Below are 17873 nucleotides of genomic sequence, written 5' to 3'. Positions count from 1 at the left end.
AGAGTTGGGGCGAGAGAAAAGTGCACCCTGCAATAAGGCTCGCCAAGAGTCCTGGGTAAACGAGTGAACCAGCATGGCGGAGTACTTGGCGTCGATCTTTGGAACAGAGAAAGACAAGTAAGGACATAATAAGCGATTCTTCTTAGATTTTTGAGCTTTCCCTATATAAATTTTGTCTTTTACAAACTAGTTTTTGCTTTGTTGTGTTAAAATTGCATGAATGTTTCTTAGCAAATGTTCAACACTGCAGACCGCAGAGTTAAATATGGCATTACTTTTCTTTTCATCCGATCTACATATGTCATCTTGACGCGTAGATTCCGAAGTATACCTTCAGACTACCGCAGTTTTACCAAGTTCTGTCATTTAGAAAGGCTAGAAAATATAGCTTTAGATTTAAACGTGCAGTTGATTTGGAAAACTTAGCATCGATGTGTCGATACAAGAGATTGGTGCACGTTATTTATAAAGTCAAGCGATCATGATCCAAAACGTGTTGTTGTTCACAAGTCTGCATTTATGTTCTCATGGCAGTAGTCGTCATGGAAATATTTCCGTATACTATTCTAAAATAAGCTCGTATTCCTAAAGGCAATCTATTGTTTTGGCCATCATCTTCTTGATCCAAGTATTCATGATGATATATGGGGCAGTGTGGAAATTTCCTCGAGTATCTCATTTTGACTGCCTTTTTGATCTTTTCCACAGAGTAAATTGTTCTTTCTACTTCAAAATCGGTGCATGTCGCCATGGAGAACGCTGTTCAAGGCTTCACAACAAACCAACATTCAGTCAAGTCAGTTGTCAATTCCATTGCGTTTGCCATCTGTTTCATAGTATGCCCATCTGTTTCATAGTATGCCCATCTGTTTCATAGTATGCCCATGACTGTTTTCATTTGGGGGTGAAAAGTATTCCCATATTATTTTGATAGAAATTCATCATATTGCCAATTTTTCATGTAACTTGTGTACTTATAACATCCAAGACAGCTTCTTTTAACTCATTTCTTATTCAAAGTTATTAAATTTGCTCTTTGGTGACCCAAAAGTAATGTTCTACAGCTCTGTCTACCATTCTTTTACTATCAAGAAAAACTGTTTTTCTGAATCAACATTGTCTGTACAGGTCATGCGTCATGCTCCCTCTCCTACCAATAACTGTTTTAAGTAGAAAAACATACCTTTTGATTTGTAGCAGGGCTCCCACGCATGTGAAGCACGTGTGGGTAGAGCCCCATACCCATGGAATATGGTCAACCTCTTTTCGTTTGGTTGTCACGTGACTGACCGAGTGTACGTATGTGCCTAAGGGAGGGGTGACTCAGGCGAGTCTTGGCAAATGCACATCTTTTATGTTATGATTAATATTACGAACTTGGGAGCTCCGCTTTTAGGCTTGGCTAAATCTATATATTAAAGCCAACCACAGAATCATTTGTTAAAATTACAGTTCACCACTTCAGAGGGGACCAATAAGTGTTAATGTTTCGGACTGAAATTATGTTTTTGTTGTGTAACTAATTCCATACCTTCTTAACTATCTTGTTTACATCAGCTATTCGTTCTCTTCCAGACCATTTTACTTCAAAATATGTATCAGAATCCACAGAGTGCAGCTCAGGTTGCTGATGGGACAAGTGAGTTCATACTATAGCTGTAAAATCCTCAATGCTTTACTATCCCCAGCTAACTTTTGAGGTCCTTAAGTTAAGTTTCACCACAGTGTACTTAGAACATTGAATACATCTTGCATGACTTAATCTCTAGAAAGCAAACCTTTATTTTGACATTCTTTTCCAGGTAGTGCCATTTCTGATGTAGAGGCTCAGGAACATTACGACAGATTCTTTGAGGTTTGGCACTCTATATTAACTCCCATGAGTGATTAAGACAAAATTTATCCCAACATTGTCAATACAATATCAAGCAGACAAGTGATGAGAATAAAGAAAAATATCACACTAGGGGATTATAACACTCTCTTTTTTCCTTAGATTAAAATCTTAATCTAAGAGATATGCTAATGGTATATGCATTGGTTGACTGACTGAAAGTCAATAACAATTTGTGAGCAGACAGAAATTGATTACCACTCTTTGACAAGGATTTCATTAATGTGTTCAGCAAGAGGGCAACTGGTTTTCACAGGCAGGACAAACTTTTTTGAACCAAACTTCTTTACAAGATAAACTTTCCTCCAGATTGTCAAACCAGTTGGGCAAAACAGTCCTTGCAATTAGTCAATTTGCCCAGTGCCTCGCCCTTAATGAAACCTCTGCTTTAACAATTGAATTGTACAATCCCTGACTATCATTTTCCTCACACAGGATGTTTTCTTGGAGCTTGAAGAAAAGGTATGTGTTGAATTTAATGATTTGAAAATAACATCATAATATAGCATCTTGGTATTGTTTTTTTCAATGGTGCCATCTTGTTTTGTTCTTATGTAACAGTTACAGTTTCTGAACAAAAGTGTTGTGTAGGAACAGGCATGAAGTTTGCTCTGCATCTTTTTTTTTGTCATAACTTATGCATCCATCAATTCAAAGCTTCAACAACCCTCACCCTTTAACAATCCCTGGCAAAGGGATTGCCAAAGGCTGAACCTTTGAAGAAGGTTCAAATTTGGCAAAGGTATTGCCAAATTTGAACCTTTGAAGATTGGTTTATTCAAATTTCCACCCCCAGGCCAAAACTATGTTCAAATGCCCAAAAACCTTTGTGTTTGTAAAAGGCAAAATCAGTTATGGTGACTTTCTACTCATTGAGCAAGCTTTAAAAACCAGACCATGCAGACCTTTTCTTCTAAGACATTCACTCACCAAAGTAAATTCTTTACCTTTAAACAATTCCATTTTTAAAGATACAACACTTGTATTCAGCTGGAGGCCAGGCAAGCTTCAAATCAAATTCCCCACTCTCTTAGCATGGACAATGTTCAAATGCCCATGGGTTGTGTGTGGTGTGTGTGTGTGTGTGTGTTTGGGGGGCTGTTGAAGCTTCAAATTGATTGGTGTAATTAATGGAATAATGAGTACACATGTTTATGGGTTTTAACAATGCTGTACATGTTTTTTTTTGTTCAAGTATACTGATAACAAAATTAAATGAAAGCTGTACTGAAAAAATCCTCACATTTTTGTAGTATGGGGAAATTGAAGAGATGAATGTGTGTGACAATCTGGGAGACCATCTTGTTGGGAATGTCTATGTCAAGTTTCGTTATGAAGAAGATGCAGAAAAAGCCGTCAATGATTTGGACAATCGTTGGTACAATGGTAAGATGTACAATCTTGCTTTAATTTTATTTTAAAGGACACTTTTTAAGAACAATGAACTCTCACTTAATGTATTAATTAGCCAGAGTTTTCGGTGCAATTAAACTACAAAAGAGATTGAATACTTGTATTTACTCTCTGTATTGTAGTGGTGTATAACAGTTTTCATTCTTTGTAGGTCAACCTATTTATGCTGAGCTATCTCCAGTCACTGATTTCAGGTAATGTGGTTTTTATATGTCACCATAGTCCCAGATGGTTGATAATTTCAATGTCTCCCAACTTTCCTAGAGTTATCTGACTAATATAAACTCAAACTCATGGACATCCCTGATTTCCTGGATGGTTGGCAACAGATCAGGAAAATTGGGATTGTATCTATATTCCTGACGTGTACCAGAGTACTTTAGTGATTGGCAATTATTGAAAACTCCTATTTTTATCATCAGGGACATCAGTGATATTCTTAGCTCACTGCCAATCCTTATGTTTCTTGGCATCACTAGCCCAGAGTCACAATGAATTGGCATCTGTAATCCATCAAGACAAATGTCTGCCAATCTCCCAGTTTTCAGCACAATCTGGGATGATCACAAAACAGTGAAGTCACTGATCATTTATGATTTTCCAACATATGTAAACTAGTCTTTAGACAGTTGAGAGTATCAGTATAGCAGCCAAGTTGTGTCCTATTAAGTGTTATGCCAAAGTAATACACAGTATTACCAATTAAATTGAATTTGATTTTGAGGGACATTGTTTTTGTGTTAAGGTAATTAAAGCACTAGCTTGCACTACTGACCAGACACGAGTGACCACAAATTCTCAAAAAAAGAATTTTAGGTTGAAGGATTATACACTTGTGTTGTTTTTAAAAGTGCTGCAAGAGAATGTGCACACACATATAACAAGCTTTTAGTATGTCTCAGAGCTACCATTGACAAATTCTATATATGTATAATTTTCATACCTGTATGGAGTGGTTTTTTCCAGTCGTCATGGCGTGTTCTTACTTCACAGAGAATTTTTCCTTTATTTGTAGGGAGGCATGTTGCAGACAGTATGAAATGGGGTAAGTACCAGATTGTTATCTTACTGACTAGCTTGATATTTATTACAGTAAATGGTTTGAACCCGGGGGTAACATGTGAAGGTGTAGTCTGATCGTCCGGGTGAGTGTAGTCCTGAGAAGGACTGTTGTTGGTGGTAGTGACTGACGTTTCGACAACCTGTGAGGAAGTCATCATCAGAGTCACTTGACTCTGATGATGACTTCTGCACAGGTTGTCAAAACGTCAGTCACTACCACCGACAACAGTCCTTCTCAGGACTACACTCACCTGGACAATCAGACTACACCTTCACTTGATATTTATTAATCACTGCAGGATGCGACACTAACTTTTCAACTTATTAGCCAAGTGACTAGTAACAACTTGGATGTTACAGCAATTTCAGTTTGGTTACTAGCCAAACTGGCTAGTGGAAATCGAAAACCACTGGCCAAAACTGAACTTCTACTAGCTTATGGCTAGTTGGCTACCATTAGTGTCAAGCTGTGCACTGAAAGCTTCTGCGTAGTGTAATAAATTAGAAGCATCTCCCTGTTCTCATTAATTTTTAAAACTTTGGTGATGAGTGTTGGTCCAATGTTATTCATGAAAGTTGCTTATAAGTTGCTTCACTCTGCAATTTGATGCATAAATTATGAATTCTGTAGGTTTACATGTAAAAAAAAAACCTTAAGTAGTACCAAATGTAAAAATTCTTCAATTTGCTTTTTCTTTAACCTCTCCAGAGAGACTAGCATAATTATGTATGCTAGCGGACATTTCACTACAGACTGTATGTAGACTTAAGTGCCCTACTGTTAATTAATTTAGGCCCTTGTACAACCTCTCTCATTTAATTCATGTAAAAGCGTTAAAGCGTAGCTTACAGTGTCTGACTGTATGATCCCATGATCTGTTATGCAGTGAATGCACACGAGGAGGGTTTTGTAACTTCATGCATCTGAGACCAATCTCGCGGGACAGCCGGTAAGCCTGTTGTTCACTACACTGCTGTAAATCCATTTGATAGAAGTCTTCTTGTATGTTCCTAGAGAGTGTTCTCGCGGTGGGTTTTGTAACTTCATGCACATGCGGCCCATTTCAGGAATACTGCGGTGAGTTTTTTTAGGTTGATGCAGGTGGAGAGAAAACAGGGTACTTTACCATAACTTTTGCCAAGTATGTTTTCTGTAGCATCACTTTCACTTTGATCACAAAACATACATTACTAATGTGACTTGTGGATACCTTCTTTGTTTAGACGAGAGCTCTATGGACGTAACCGGCGAAACAGGAGAAGGTATGTGTCGTTCCTTCTTTTCTTTTTTCTTTATTCATTGTTCAGTTATTGGAATACTTGAATACTCTTATTTAGACTTGAATCCTGAACACAATCCACTGTTAAGGTACTCTATACTGAATTCTGAACATTTTTTGTTTTATTTTCATTTCAACGAACCCAATGCCTTCTAATCGTTATGTAGACGTCCCATCCTCTTAACCACTAAATGCAGAGAAAGAAAATAACCAGATCAAGTTCCAGCATGTGTAGTGAACATATCTATTTATTTATCTTGATTTATCAGAGGTGGTGGTGCTGGTGGTGGTGGCGCTGGTGCTGCCGGTGCAAAAGAAACATCACCGCGGTTTGTACACAACCATTGTTAAGTAATTTAGACTTTCATGCGGAATCTCCGCAAACAATGACCCACAATGATAACGATAATTTTCTATATTATTGAGATGATTTTAATATACTTTTAGTTGTTAAATTTTTAGTTAGCTTAAATGCACGACCCCATAAGCGGCAACGCTTTAATCACCATCGTGTCGATATCAAAGTTACTCTATTATATTGTATTGTATTGTACAAAAAACGGTCACAAAGATCTTTTATGTCAAACACGGTGTTCTGCAAGCATTACTTCCTGTCAAAACCTCAATAATATTAATTTGGTCACCTCAAGGGAAAAAATATGCTTTGGGAAAATTTTTGACCAACAGACCAAAAACTCCCTGTTTAAAACACTGCTTTTCAAATAATAAACGGATTTCTTTTTACTTATTACTATTCCTCCAATTATCCAGTTGTCTCTAAGTGCGACGATGTAAGTCTCTGCCCTTAAGAACACTTTATCTTAATTTTCTTGAGGCTTCTTTTTCCTTAGCTGTGATTTTCGTGCACCTTTAAGTAACGTTTCCGTCAGTGTCTGTTTATAAGGTCCCATGAAACTCAATCCTATAAGAATACTTTTCTTATCACCCACGTTCTGTGACTTCGCTTCTCTTCTACTCCTGGTCTGTGACCGACCATTGCTTTTTATTTGAGCTTTGAAATAAATCATGAATGTGCTTAAAAGAAAAGCATCATCAGTTGCCTAAAAGTTACAGCCAAGGTTTGCTGCTTTTTCTTCTTAAACTTTTCAGAATGGGAGGTTTGCCTCCCTAAAACCACCAGAAGTAATGTCAGTGGACAAAGTTGCCCATCAATCCAAACATTGTCAGATTAATATTGTTGTGATAGGTTTTTTTTTTTTATTAAGAATGAAGATCCTTTTATGAGTTGAAACAAAAAAGAGCTCAGATAAAAGTATTAAATTAAGATTGTGCAGTACTTAGGTCTTTTGACACTGTTGCCGTTACGCTTGAGGTTTGTAAGTATTCTGTAGTCCTCGCTTTCTGCCCAAAAGATCGATTCTTCCTACTTTGCCAAATTTATACCGTTATCAGAGCGCGTGGATTCTCTATCTTTTCTACAGACCAGCCTTCTGATCAAGTAAAACAATAAGGTGTATTCGCGAGGAAGCTTCTACGCTCGGGAATTAACTTTGAGCACGAGTGTGCGTGATCATCTTATTTCCCTCGTGGTGAAAGGGTTACCCCTAGGAGTATTATATTGATCCAAGTTAAAGTGATACAACATCAACGAATTTGTTCTTGGTTTTAGGTCTCGTTCACCTTCTCCTCCATACACTCGTCGTTCTCGATCCAGGTCTCCACCCCGTCGCCGATCCAGGTCCCCTCCTCGCCGGGATAGATCCCGTTCACCCCCACGCCGCGATAGATCGCCACGTGATCGTGATAGGAGAGGTCGACACTGAACTTGCATACCATCACATGACCGTAACCGAAGGGATGGACAAAAGTGCTATATCATGAAGAACTTTTGCTATTTTGTATTGTATAAGTCGTTAGAATCATGACCCTCTGAGGGCATTGTCAGATAGCATTTTACAAACTCTCTCTTGCTCCCTGTAGGAGATTTGTGTCAGTTTCAAAGTGAGTAACATCTATATTAAAGCGAGTGACGCATGGCAGAATAATTGTTTAACTAGTGGCTCTCCATCTCAGCAAACTATTCAACAATTACTTTATATCTAAGTTGGTCTCAAAAGGTTACAAAATCCAAGATTGAAACTCTAGCGTAAGAGAAAGAAAAAGATGAACAAGTTTTGAATCTGTAGGTTACGAACGATGTGCTTTTTTCAGTGTTACCACCGTTAATTTACCTTGTGTTTGGTGCAATCCTAATAATCATCCCCATCGTTACACTTCTCAATTCTATCTGTGGATATGCTAAGCTGAATTATACACGCATTTTTATTGGTTCTTGCTCATGAGTTATTGGAGGACTGACGCACAGATGACGTCGCCATCAACATTCTGCGTTTTTTATCATCGGAAAGAAATAGATTTCATATTGCCATGATGCTGCACAGTAATAATAGATCACAGAAGACGCCAAAATGTGGTAAGACCATCAGGATAACGTCAGCTTCACCTCGTGTGCCACCTTATTTTGTTCTTACCACATTTTGATATCATCTCTGATCTATTTTTGCCGAACGGACGCACTGCAGCATGGAATCTATTTGTTAAATAGATGTCGTGACGTATTTCCTACAATGTTGCAGTGTTTCTGTGCACGATTTGTCTGATAATTGCCGGACTTTTATGGTCACGAAAGGAAGTTGTAGTTTCATCGCTCCAACTCTTAATGGTCCTGTAAGAAAGATTATGGTACCACCTTAAACAAACCACCGAAAGAGGGTGTTTCAGGGTCGCTTGGTCCGCAAGTAATTTTACGGTCTTTCTACGGGAAGCAAATGGTAGACGCTTGATGTTAATTCTACCATTCTTTAGAAAATGATATGACAATGATCTACTTTTTTACGTACATTGCTAGGACTTTCGCGATTAGTAGTGAAAGAAAATCACTTGAATAGTTTAGGACTATTAATGATACAAGTTCGACTTTGTTTATACGAACTGCGGATCAATTGATGAAGATAGTTTCGCCTCTGTTTACAAGTATAGATGTCACTAACCCATACAAAATCTAAAAAATGACTAACTGACTGACTTAATGGCTAACTAGCTGGCTTGTAGACTGTTTAACTGAGTGGTTGACAAGCAGACTGGCTGACTGACTGGTTACATACATACATTTATTGAAGCTCCCTTTACAGGGCTTTTCAGCCACATACTAGAATTACAAGATAAGACAAAGGAATGAAATGTAATAACTAATGAAATTAACTACAAGGGAAATAAAGTTGTGGTAAGAAACTTAAGAGATAAGGATAAAAAAAAATACTCAGCACAATGTGATCTCATTTCAATTATATTTTCTCATTGTCCTCGACGACGACGCCAACTGCAGTGTTCAGGCGTTAAGATCTTCCTAAGGAGGTACAGTTGTCTTCTCCATCTTTACGGAAGACCTCGAGACCGCGAGACAAGCAAAAGTTCGTGTCCTTAAGGCGAGAGTTAACTGTATACACAAATTTTCAGATATTATTATTAACTCTAACAAAGAAAAACTCAGGAATCCTACGATAACCAGAAACTTCACGCCATATGGACCGTGTGACACCTTAATATAACGTAGAACCTGATAATGAGGAAAATATTTGGCACGAGGTCATAACGTAGAACAAGAGCTAGATATTTTCCCGTCTAGCCCGACCTAACTCAGTCATAAAGGATTTTATCATATGACCACTGACTAAAATTTTTTTTTGACTTAAATAGGGCGCAATAGACTAACGTGCGCAGGAAAACCACACAAAAAAAAAAACTTTTCCTTTATTTTTTTCGAGTCAAAACAAGGAACTCAAAACTTGATTTATTAACAAACGAGATTTTTTGTCTCATTTTTGTTCACTGTTGTTACTCCTTTCTTGCAACAAAAAAGAACAAGGTTTTTTTTTCTTGCAACAAAGCCTTACAGGTGCACCGGCTATAGGGCCGAACGGCTTTTTACAGACCGGCTCACGTCAATCCATCCGGCTCGCCCTACATACGTCAGCTTCCACCAAGGTTATCTGTCGGGTCATGATAATTCCCCGTACGAAGCTCGCGCTCCGTTAGTAAAAAGTTATCATTATTATTGACAGGAATGACAGCTATCATTGGGTCTACTTGTCCTCTGGCTACTATCCAAGTTTTTACAAAGTGCCACAGGCGTTGTTTAGTAATGCGATGGTTTGTGCGACCATATTTTAATAACAACGTGTGACAGAACATGATGGGGAACTATTGAAACTGTTTGAACAACTTATTTGACTTCAACTTTATCACAAGTATGTATTTGCCTTAAGATTTTCTCACTAATATTTGCTAATTAAAAATGCGCTCTGAATATTTCAACTTTTGTCGTATTCACTGCATTGCACTCATTTTGTTAAGAAAATGGATACAATTCTTTCGGTGACAAGAATTTCTGTAACATATTTTTCTTGCTGTTTATCCTTTAATGTCGCAGAATAAATGCTGGAATCTGTTTCAAAACCATAGTGAGCGACCCAGCTAGGTGTTTGATTGATTGGTGAGGATCAGTTTTGGGATGCATGAAGAATCAAACACATGGAAATTTGTTGTTGTATTACAGTATTGTTATTTCACAATATAATGGAAGACACTTCGCTTCTTCGGACGAAAATTTACTGACAACTAAAAGGTGAATGATAAGCTTTACATTCTATTCCGAAAAAAAAAACGAGTGATTTTAAAAAGAACCCTCCTATAGCCTGAGATGGTCAATTTTACTTTGTATGTTAGTTAACAAATCGCTTCAAACATATTGAAATTTGTCATAGTATTATAATTTCACAAAAACTGATGAGACTCCGTTTTCTTAGGCAGCTAGGGGTGTATGATATGAGTTACATTCTATTGCGGAAAAAAAACCAATGAACTTGTAGAAAATTCTATTAGAGCTTGTTATAGTCAAATTTAACGTTATTTTCCTCGCCTGCAAATTAATCACTAGTTGTAATGAGATCTTCCCACGTCCACAATCATTATGGACATTTTTCTATGAACGAAACAAACTCGAGTCTTTAACTGTCTTTCTGACCAGCAACATAGCGGCGTTAATGTGTCGCCATAGTTGTCTCACTGTTGTCACGTGAAGATAAAGAATACTAACAAATGCTCGTGCAGCGATTTTATTGAGCTTCATATCTGTCGCTAATCATTTCGCCGTCTCCCGTGGTTGAACGACATTCGGTGGTTGCGCCATCTAGTCTTAAAATCTGTCGCTGTGAGGCCAACGTAGGTTTCAGTTTCTTCCCTGGTAGCGATTGTGGCTTGATAGACAACCTCGCTTTGCAAATATTCTCCTCCTAAAGGGCATTCGTTTTCGTTTTTGCAGTTGCACAATCTTTGGGGGCGGCTTTCTTCGGACATTTTTGCGTTCCTAATTGTAGCTTTGTTATGCCCGTCTATGATCTGTTTCATATTGGGTGTGCATGAGTAGCTCAGTTTAATGGTGTTTCTATTGAAAAATTTTCTCAGTTTGTGGGTGACTGGAAAGCACTTGTCAATAAGGCTAATGAATGCTCTACCAATGCTGGTCTGGACGTTTCTGTTAAATGGTGGGTTAAACCAAATTATGTTTCTTCGCCTTTTGGTTTGGTATTGTGGTCGGTGCGGTTCCAGTTCACTGAAGTGCAGCTTGTATGTGTAGCCACTCTTGTGTAACGCATCTTGGTGGAGAGGTGCGGCTTTGTTAAACATGTCTTCGTCAGAAGAGATTTCAGAAGGTCTTTTATTAACTGCTTCGGGGATGTTTCGTAGTATGCAAGGTGGGTGGTTAGACTTGCTGTGTACGTATAGAGGGGTAGTTGCTGGTTTTGAATAGGGTCCGAATCTGCCGGTTATCAGGTCAACCGTTACATCGGGAAAGTTGATGATTTTCTTGTTTGCCTCGATGGTAGTTCTAAGGTTGTTTTGGGCAAATATCATGCAAATCTGTTTCTTAATTCTCGCCACTTTTTGGGGCGTCTGGTTTATAACTGCAAGGCCGTCGTCACGATAAAGTCCGATGTTAATTTCTGGTATAGTCGCAAGCTGTGATAGGAGGTAGCAGCCGACTAGTTGACATGTCTCCGCTCCATCATAACTTCCCATGGTGACGTCGAAAAGGCCGTTGGAATTTTTCTTCTGCCATGGGGTCTCATTGCTAAATAGTAGTGATTCCTTAGCAAGTAAGACGATTTGGTGATCATCTGGGGAGATGTTCATGTAGTTAGACGCAGAGTCGAGGGCACGTCCGAGTAGATCTTCCGTTATTGAGGGATAGAATTCTACAACATCGAAGCTGATGAAAGCAGATTCGCACTTATTTGGCAAGTTCTTGAACCACTGCAGCACAGAGGATGTGTTGTTCCATTGATTAACACCTGTTGCATTTACAAGTTTCTGGTTAATATTTTCGAGAATTTTCTTGCTTATTTTTCCAATTTCCTGTTTTGATGGATTGATCAAACGAAAAGTGGGTCGGTTTAAGAAATTGTCTTTATGGTCTTTAAGTGCTACGAACGCTTTTCTCTGGGCGGTAACTTCGACCCGGTCGTTAATACCTAGTTTCTTCGTGATTGCTTTGGCTGCGACGTCAATTTTTCTGAGTTGCTTGCTGTCAGCTTTCTTGTATGTTTTGGTGATGTTGTCGTTCAGGAGTTGGTTATACTTCGTGGCCTCTAGCTTGTAAAAATTGGTTGATTTGTCCGCTTTAACGAATAAGCGATTTTCGTTTTTAATCAACTTGATATCTTCATTCAGTTCTTTCTGAAACTGGCATTTCGTATTCTTGAATTGGACGCTTTGGATTAATCGTTGCATGCCGTCCTCATAACCGTGCAGCTCTTCGATGACCGGCGGGCAGTTGTTTGTCTTGAAGCCGAAAGTTTCTTTCTCTCCCGCTTGTCCTGGGTTCAAAAAGTGGAATGCTTTCCATCTCATGCGGCGCAAAAATTGTTCGGTGTTTTTAATCAGTTGCTTTGTGAATTCCCTTCTTGATGCCAAAGGAATGTTCTTCGTTGAGTAGTGGAACGCGACACGTTCCATATTTGAATCTTCGGTCACACAGTGCTCTACACAATAGGAGCTATATAAGCGAAATGGAAGCTCATATCTCATGGTCTTGTATGTAGCATCCAGAAGCATGATTTCATTTCCATATCTGCTCATCAAATGCCTCTGCCAAGCTGTTTGATACAAAAATAGGAGGTTTTGAGTGATATGAGCTTCAACATTGCTATCTGTGTCAGAGGTGTTGCCAGGCACAGCTTCCATAGGGGATAGGGAGTAAGGTCTAAAGAAAAAGAGATCCTCAGGATTCTCTTGTTTCCATCCCTTAATTTTCTCCTCAAGACTTTCCTGGTCAGCCTTGGATAGCATCTGTTTTACAGTTTCCTTATACATGTGGTTCCTGATATCCACATCCTTGGGATGATAGCGTCTGTTTGTGACTGGTGGGGGATTCTGACCAGCAAAAAGATCATTCCTGACATAGTGTCGCAAGTGCCTTTTCATTTCTTCAACTGTTTTGACCCCTTCACCAACAAGGGCGTGGATTTTTTGAACCAGGCTCTTGTCAATAGGTTGTAATATGCCACCAATCTATAGAAATCATATGTTATCATTATTATCATTATCATTATCGTTATCATCGTCATCGTCATTATCATTATTATTACTTACCATTATTATTAAAAATAAAATGGTAATTATTTTTCAAATTGGTCAATGAAGTGAAAATTTGGCTAATTTACAACATTTTTCTCAATGTCTGCAGTTTAACTACTAATGAAAAAAAAATCTTCATGTTCACATCCCTCATCTTTTTTTGAATGGGTTACACCTCTCCGATGACATGATATTTGTGGTCCTTCTCCATGGGTTGGTTAATGTAGATTCTTCTTTCAAACTGTGGCCAGAGTCTATAAGACATGTCCCTCCTTATTCGCCCTGTGTTATCCAAAATCTGCATGACAAAGATGTAGATCTATTTGTTGTTCAAACATTACTGAATCACAATAAAGTAATATTTTAAAAGGAATTAAAAAGGAGGTGAAATTTTCCAGACATTCCTCGACCGTTTTGAAATTATCGGAACGTCAGTTTCATGTATGGCGCCGATTCCATACTTCAAAATGACCAACACATATTTTTGTTTTGAGCTGATGATCACAGGTTTTCAATCTTTGTCAGACTCATATTATTGACTTCATTTTAATATAAAACCACTATCACACGATTGTCTGTTGACAAGTCCATGCAAAAGATGTACTTGAAGATGAAAACCTGAGCCATTATATGTTATCGATTAAAAATCATTGAGGTCGTAAAGGTTGTCTCGCTCGGCGAAAGAATGAGACACATTATACTTGCAATGGCAAGCGCCTATATTTCTGAGAAAAGGTAATGTATTTTTCCCTGGTTTACTGCCATGTTTTGAATGAACCCATCCCCGGAGACCCAGGGGCTGTGAGTCGATTTCAAGTTAAGGGCAAAAGAGCCCCTGGGGACATTGTCTTACAAGACTAGTTCCAAACGGTCGCACTCGTTCTGGCATCTGATTGGTGCCAGAAAATCTTTGTGTTTTTCTGCCCAATCAGAGTGAAGTATCCTTTGGAGTCCTTTCGTGTGTTTTAACACGCACATATACTACAAGCTCTGTTGCTCGCTATGTTTGTTTGGGCCGTGCGACGAAGCTTTGCCCGAGGTGAAAAGTTTCAGTCTCAGCACACAATGTAAGAGAAATCGATCAGATTGTCCGCGAAATCTTACCGGAAAATTATACTGAATACTTTCGCAGGTATCACAAGAGAACGTGTTAAAAAGTTTGCGGGGTTCGTGTAAAACATGATGGTTGCAGGCATTGATATGTCGCTTTAAACGTTAGATGAGATGTAAGCCTAAATCTTTCAAGATTTTTGTACAATTTGTTGTGACTGAAACTTTTCCAATCCCGTAAAGTTATCTCGTCGCACGGGCCACGCAGGTATGTCAAGCAACTGGCGCTTACTAATCGTTGCTTTGTAGTAAAGTCTTTCGCAATATGGCCAAGGTTGTAGAGAACGTTAAGTACGTGGACGACCTCCAGCAAGCGCTTAAAGAAAGCTTAGCTGTGTTTCCGATTGGCTAATTAAAATCTTAACCAAAACTAATCGAGAACATCGTGGAAAGGAGATGTGTTTCGGACAGTTATCGAAGGGGTTTGGAAAAAGTTTAATCTTTCAGCTGCTGTGTACAGTGTTCAAATTCTTGAGCTCGAAAGGCCACGGATTCTCTTCTAGTCCCTTGGTCATTGTCATTTCACCTCATTTGTCGATTGTTGAAGACCAAGTTAAATACCTTTGATCATTGGGAATCGATACTGCTTTCACTGGGGAAAACAAAACCAAAGAACAAGAAATATTAGATGGAAAGGGCGGGCTTCCTTTATTGTAAATGTCAGCTTAGTACAGGGTTATCTACCCACATCTAATAAACAAAAGTTTCCACGTTTAGCTTTTTTTTTGTTTTTTTTAAGCGAAGATTACATTAGATTTTGGCCGGGCGTGCACAAAAAGTTGCGTAAGCGCCAGTTGATCGACATACCTGCGTGGCCCGTGCGACGAAATAACTTCACGGGATTGGAAAAGTTTCAGTTACAGCAAATTGTACAAAAAATCTTGAGAGACTTAGGCTTACATCTCATCTAACGTTTAAAGCGACATATCAATGCTTGCAACAATTATGTTTTATAAGAACCTCGCAAACTTTTAAACACGTTCTCTTGTGATACCTGCGAAAGTATTCATTATAATTTCCGGTAAGATTTCGCGGACAATCTGATCGATTTCTCTTACATTGTGTGCTGAGACTGAAACTTTTCACCTCGGGCAAAGCTTCGTCGCACGGCCCAAACAAACATAGCGAGCAACAGAGCTTGTTGTATATGTGCGTGTTAAAACACACGAAAGGACTCCAAAGGATACTTCACTCTGATTGGGCAGAAAAACACAAAGATTTTCTGGCACCAATCAGATGCCAGAACGAGTGCGACCGTTTGGAACTAGTCTTGTAAGACAATGTCCCCAGGGGCTCTTTTGCCCTTAACTTGAAATCGACTCACAGCCCCTGGGTCTCCGAGGATGGAATGAACCTGAAGTGTTCGACGAACGCTTCCGAAGAAGGTTACGAAGATTGGGAATGACGTCACGTCATTCTGAAATATGGAGATGAGTGCTAACCGTCTACCGCTTTTAGGCAGTTCATGAGCGCTTTTTTGAATGGAAACAAAGATTTTATTGTTCGTTTCATTGGCAAGACATATTTCAAAGAAACATTCATGGATTTGTCGATAGAGATCATTATAAGGATGGCGAAAGACGTGTGGATCGAGATCACGAGGCCTGCAAGAAATTTGTAAGTTATTGGATGTCAGATCTATACTTTGAATGAAAAATGGACTAAGGATTTAGAAACAATGCACTTTCATTGAGATATTCTTTCATTGTTTTGCATTATGAGCTCAAAGATTCCTTTTAAGAGAGCGCCACCCTTGTAAAACCTTTAACGGTAAATTTATGGAACTTAAGCCCACATTTGTATGCCTTCTCATTCGTTTTCTTGTGGTTTTTTTTAGGGTTATACTCATCCTTTTGGAATATGCGATTAAAGCTGTATGCAGTGATGTAACTTAGTCCTAACCATTGTTTTCGTACTGCGGTATCTCCCAATTTCTAGTAATAAGAAAACCTTTACTCTGATGAAAAGTTACATGCAAGTCAGATCACGTACGGTAGAAAGGTTGGTCTTCAGTGAGCAGAGCAGATAGTAATTACCTTAGACTTTTGTATATATAAAAGAAATATCTTATGATAAGTGTACACTTAACTTTAAATTATCAAAACACTGTAATTCGTGGACAGGAAGACAATCAGGATAAGAAGTAAATCAGAGTGTTATGAGAAAACTACCTCTAGATTTCTAGTGAATTTCTTGACATGATTAATTTTCAGCTTGATTTGTAAGATCTTAGAAATGGATTTGTTAATAATAGATTTTTGCTGGCTGAGTATCTGTATCAGGCAGGATATCCTGTGCAATGTGTTATAAGTTATTGTCGTTAAAAACATGATCTTGCAACATAGTGTACATGAATCTTGACCAAGATCTAACACTAAGATCAATTTTAACAACCTACAGCAAGTTTTAATTTTTTTTGTACATTTCCCACTGTCCTATTAGAGGCTATATTTGTTTAATTAACCCTGTGTTAATTACACTATTATTCCTTAGTTAGAACCCTATTGAATAACTTTTGTATCCATTGTTATCCACATAAATATTTGTTTATTTTGTTAGGAGAAAATCACTAAAAGAGTTTTGTTATTTGACCTCATTGTATTATAAAGCTACACAAACCGTTGAATTTTTAATTTTCCTTGCAAAGTTTTTCTTTCCTTTTGTTTGAATTTTGTTTAATACTATTGGTTGGTATAAATAACTCTTTGTAGTCACAATAAAAATATATATATTATTTCCACAGTTTATAAATGTTTTGAGGCTTATCATTGTTATAAATAATGTTTATTGAAGATCCTCACATATTTGCAGCAAAATTGTTGAGTTTCCCTTGCAAGTTCTCTAGAAGTTTGTCAAAGATCTTGGAAGACTTGTGAAGATATTGAGAGGAATGTTGAAGACCACAAAAGATATTGGCAAGACTTATAAAGATTCTCAAAGATCTTGGCAGGATTATTAGATCGTAACAAGAATTTTGACAACAATCCTCAAAGGTCTGAGCAAGAACATTGAAGATATTTCAAATTCTTAACAAGATCTACCAAGATTGTGAAGGATCTTCTATTTTCTTATCAAGATCTTCAAGGATCCCTTATTTTCTTGCCAAGATCTTCAAGGATCTTGCATTTTCTTATCAAGACCTTTTAAGGATCTTTGAAATTCTTGACAAGATCTTTTGAAGATCCTTTAAGATCTGGACAAGAACCTCAAAGATCTTGAAAGGAAAAAGAAAGATCTTTGAAGAGCTTGGCAAGAAAATGCAAGATCCTTGAGGATCTTGACAAGAAAATAAAGGATCCTTGAGGATCTTGGCAAGAAAATGAAAGATCCTTGAGGATCTTGGCAAGAAAATAAAAGATCCTTGAGGATCTTGACAAGAAAAAAAAGGGATCCTTGAGGATCTTGGAAAAATAAAAAAATCCTCGAGGATCTCGGCAAGAAAATAAAAGATCCGTGAG

General features: G+C 38.1%; 1 protein-coding gene across 2 annotated transcripts; it reads left to right on the top strand.

Annotated features, from left to right (window-relative positions):
* The first annotated feature begins 11 nt into the window (after nucleotides 1-11).
* LOC111329880 (splicing factor U2AF 26 kDa subunit) lies at nucleotides 12-7940 on the top strand. Of its 2 annotated transcripts, none has more exons than XM_022934641.2 (12): nucleotides 12-117; nucleotides 709-796; nucleotides 1576-1639; nucleotides 1803-1855; nucleotides 2330-2356; nucleotides 3148-3280; nucleotides 3459-3501; nucleotides 4323-4352; nucleotides 5385-5447; nucleotides 5594-5632; nucleotides 5919-5978; nucleotides 7280-7940. In XM_022934641.2, exons 1-12 carry the CDS (start codon nucleotides 74-76, stop codon nucleotides 7431-7433), a joined length of 798 nt encoding a protein of 265 aa, XP_022790376.1. In that variant the 5' UTR covers nucleotides 12-73; the 3' UTR covers nucleotides 7434-7940. The 2 variants fall into 2 exon arrangements, with proteins under 2 accessions (XP_022790376.1, XP_022790377.1); XM_022934642.2 differs by lacking the exon at nucleotides 5385-5447 and adding an exon at nucleotides 5257-5319.
* The last annotated feature ends 9933 nt before the right edge of the window (nucleotides 7941-17873 follow it).

The sequence above is a fragment of the Stylophora pistillata genome, chromosome 7 (genome assembly GCF_964205215.1).
Source record: "Stylophora pistillata chromosome 7, jaStyPist1.2, whole genome shotgun sequence".
Taxonomy (NCBI): Eukaryota; Metazoa; Cnidaria; class Anthozoa; order Scleractinia; family Pocilloporidae; genus Stylophora; species Stylophora pistillata.
Note: the sequence above shows the minus strand (reverse complement) of the source record. Positions and strands in the feature narration are given on the sequence as shown.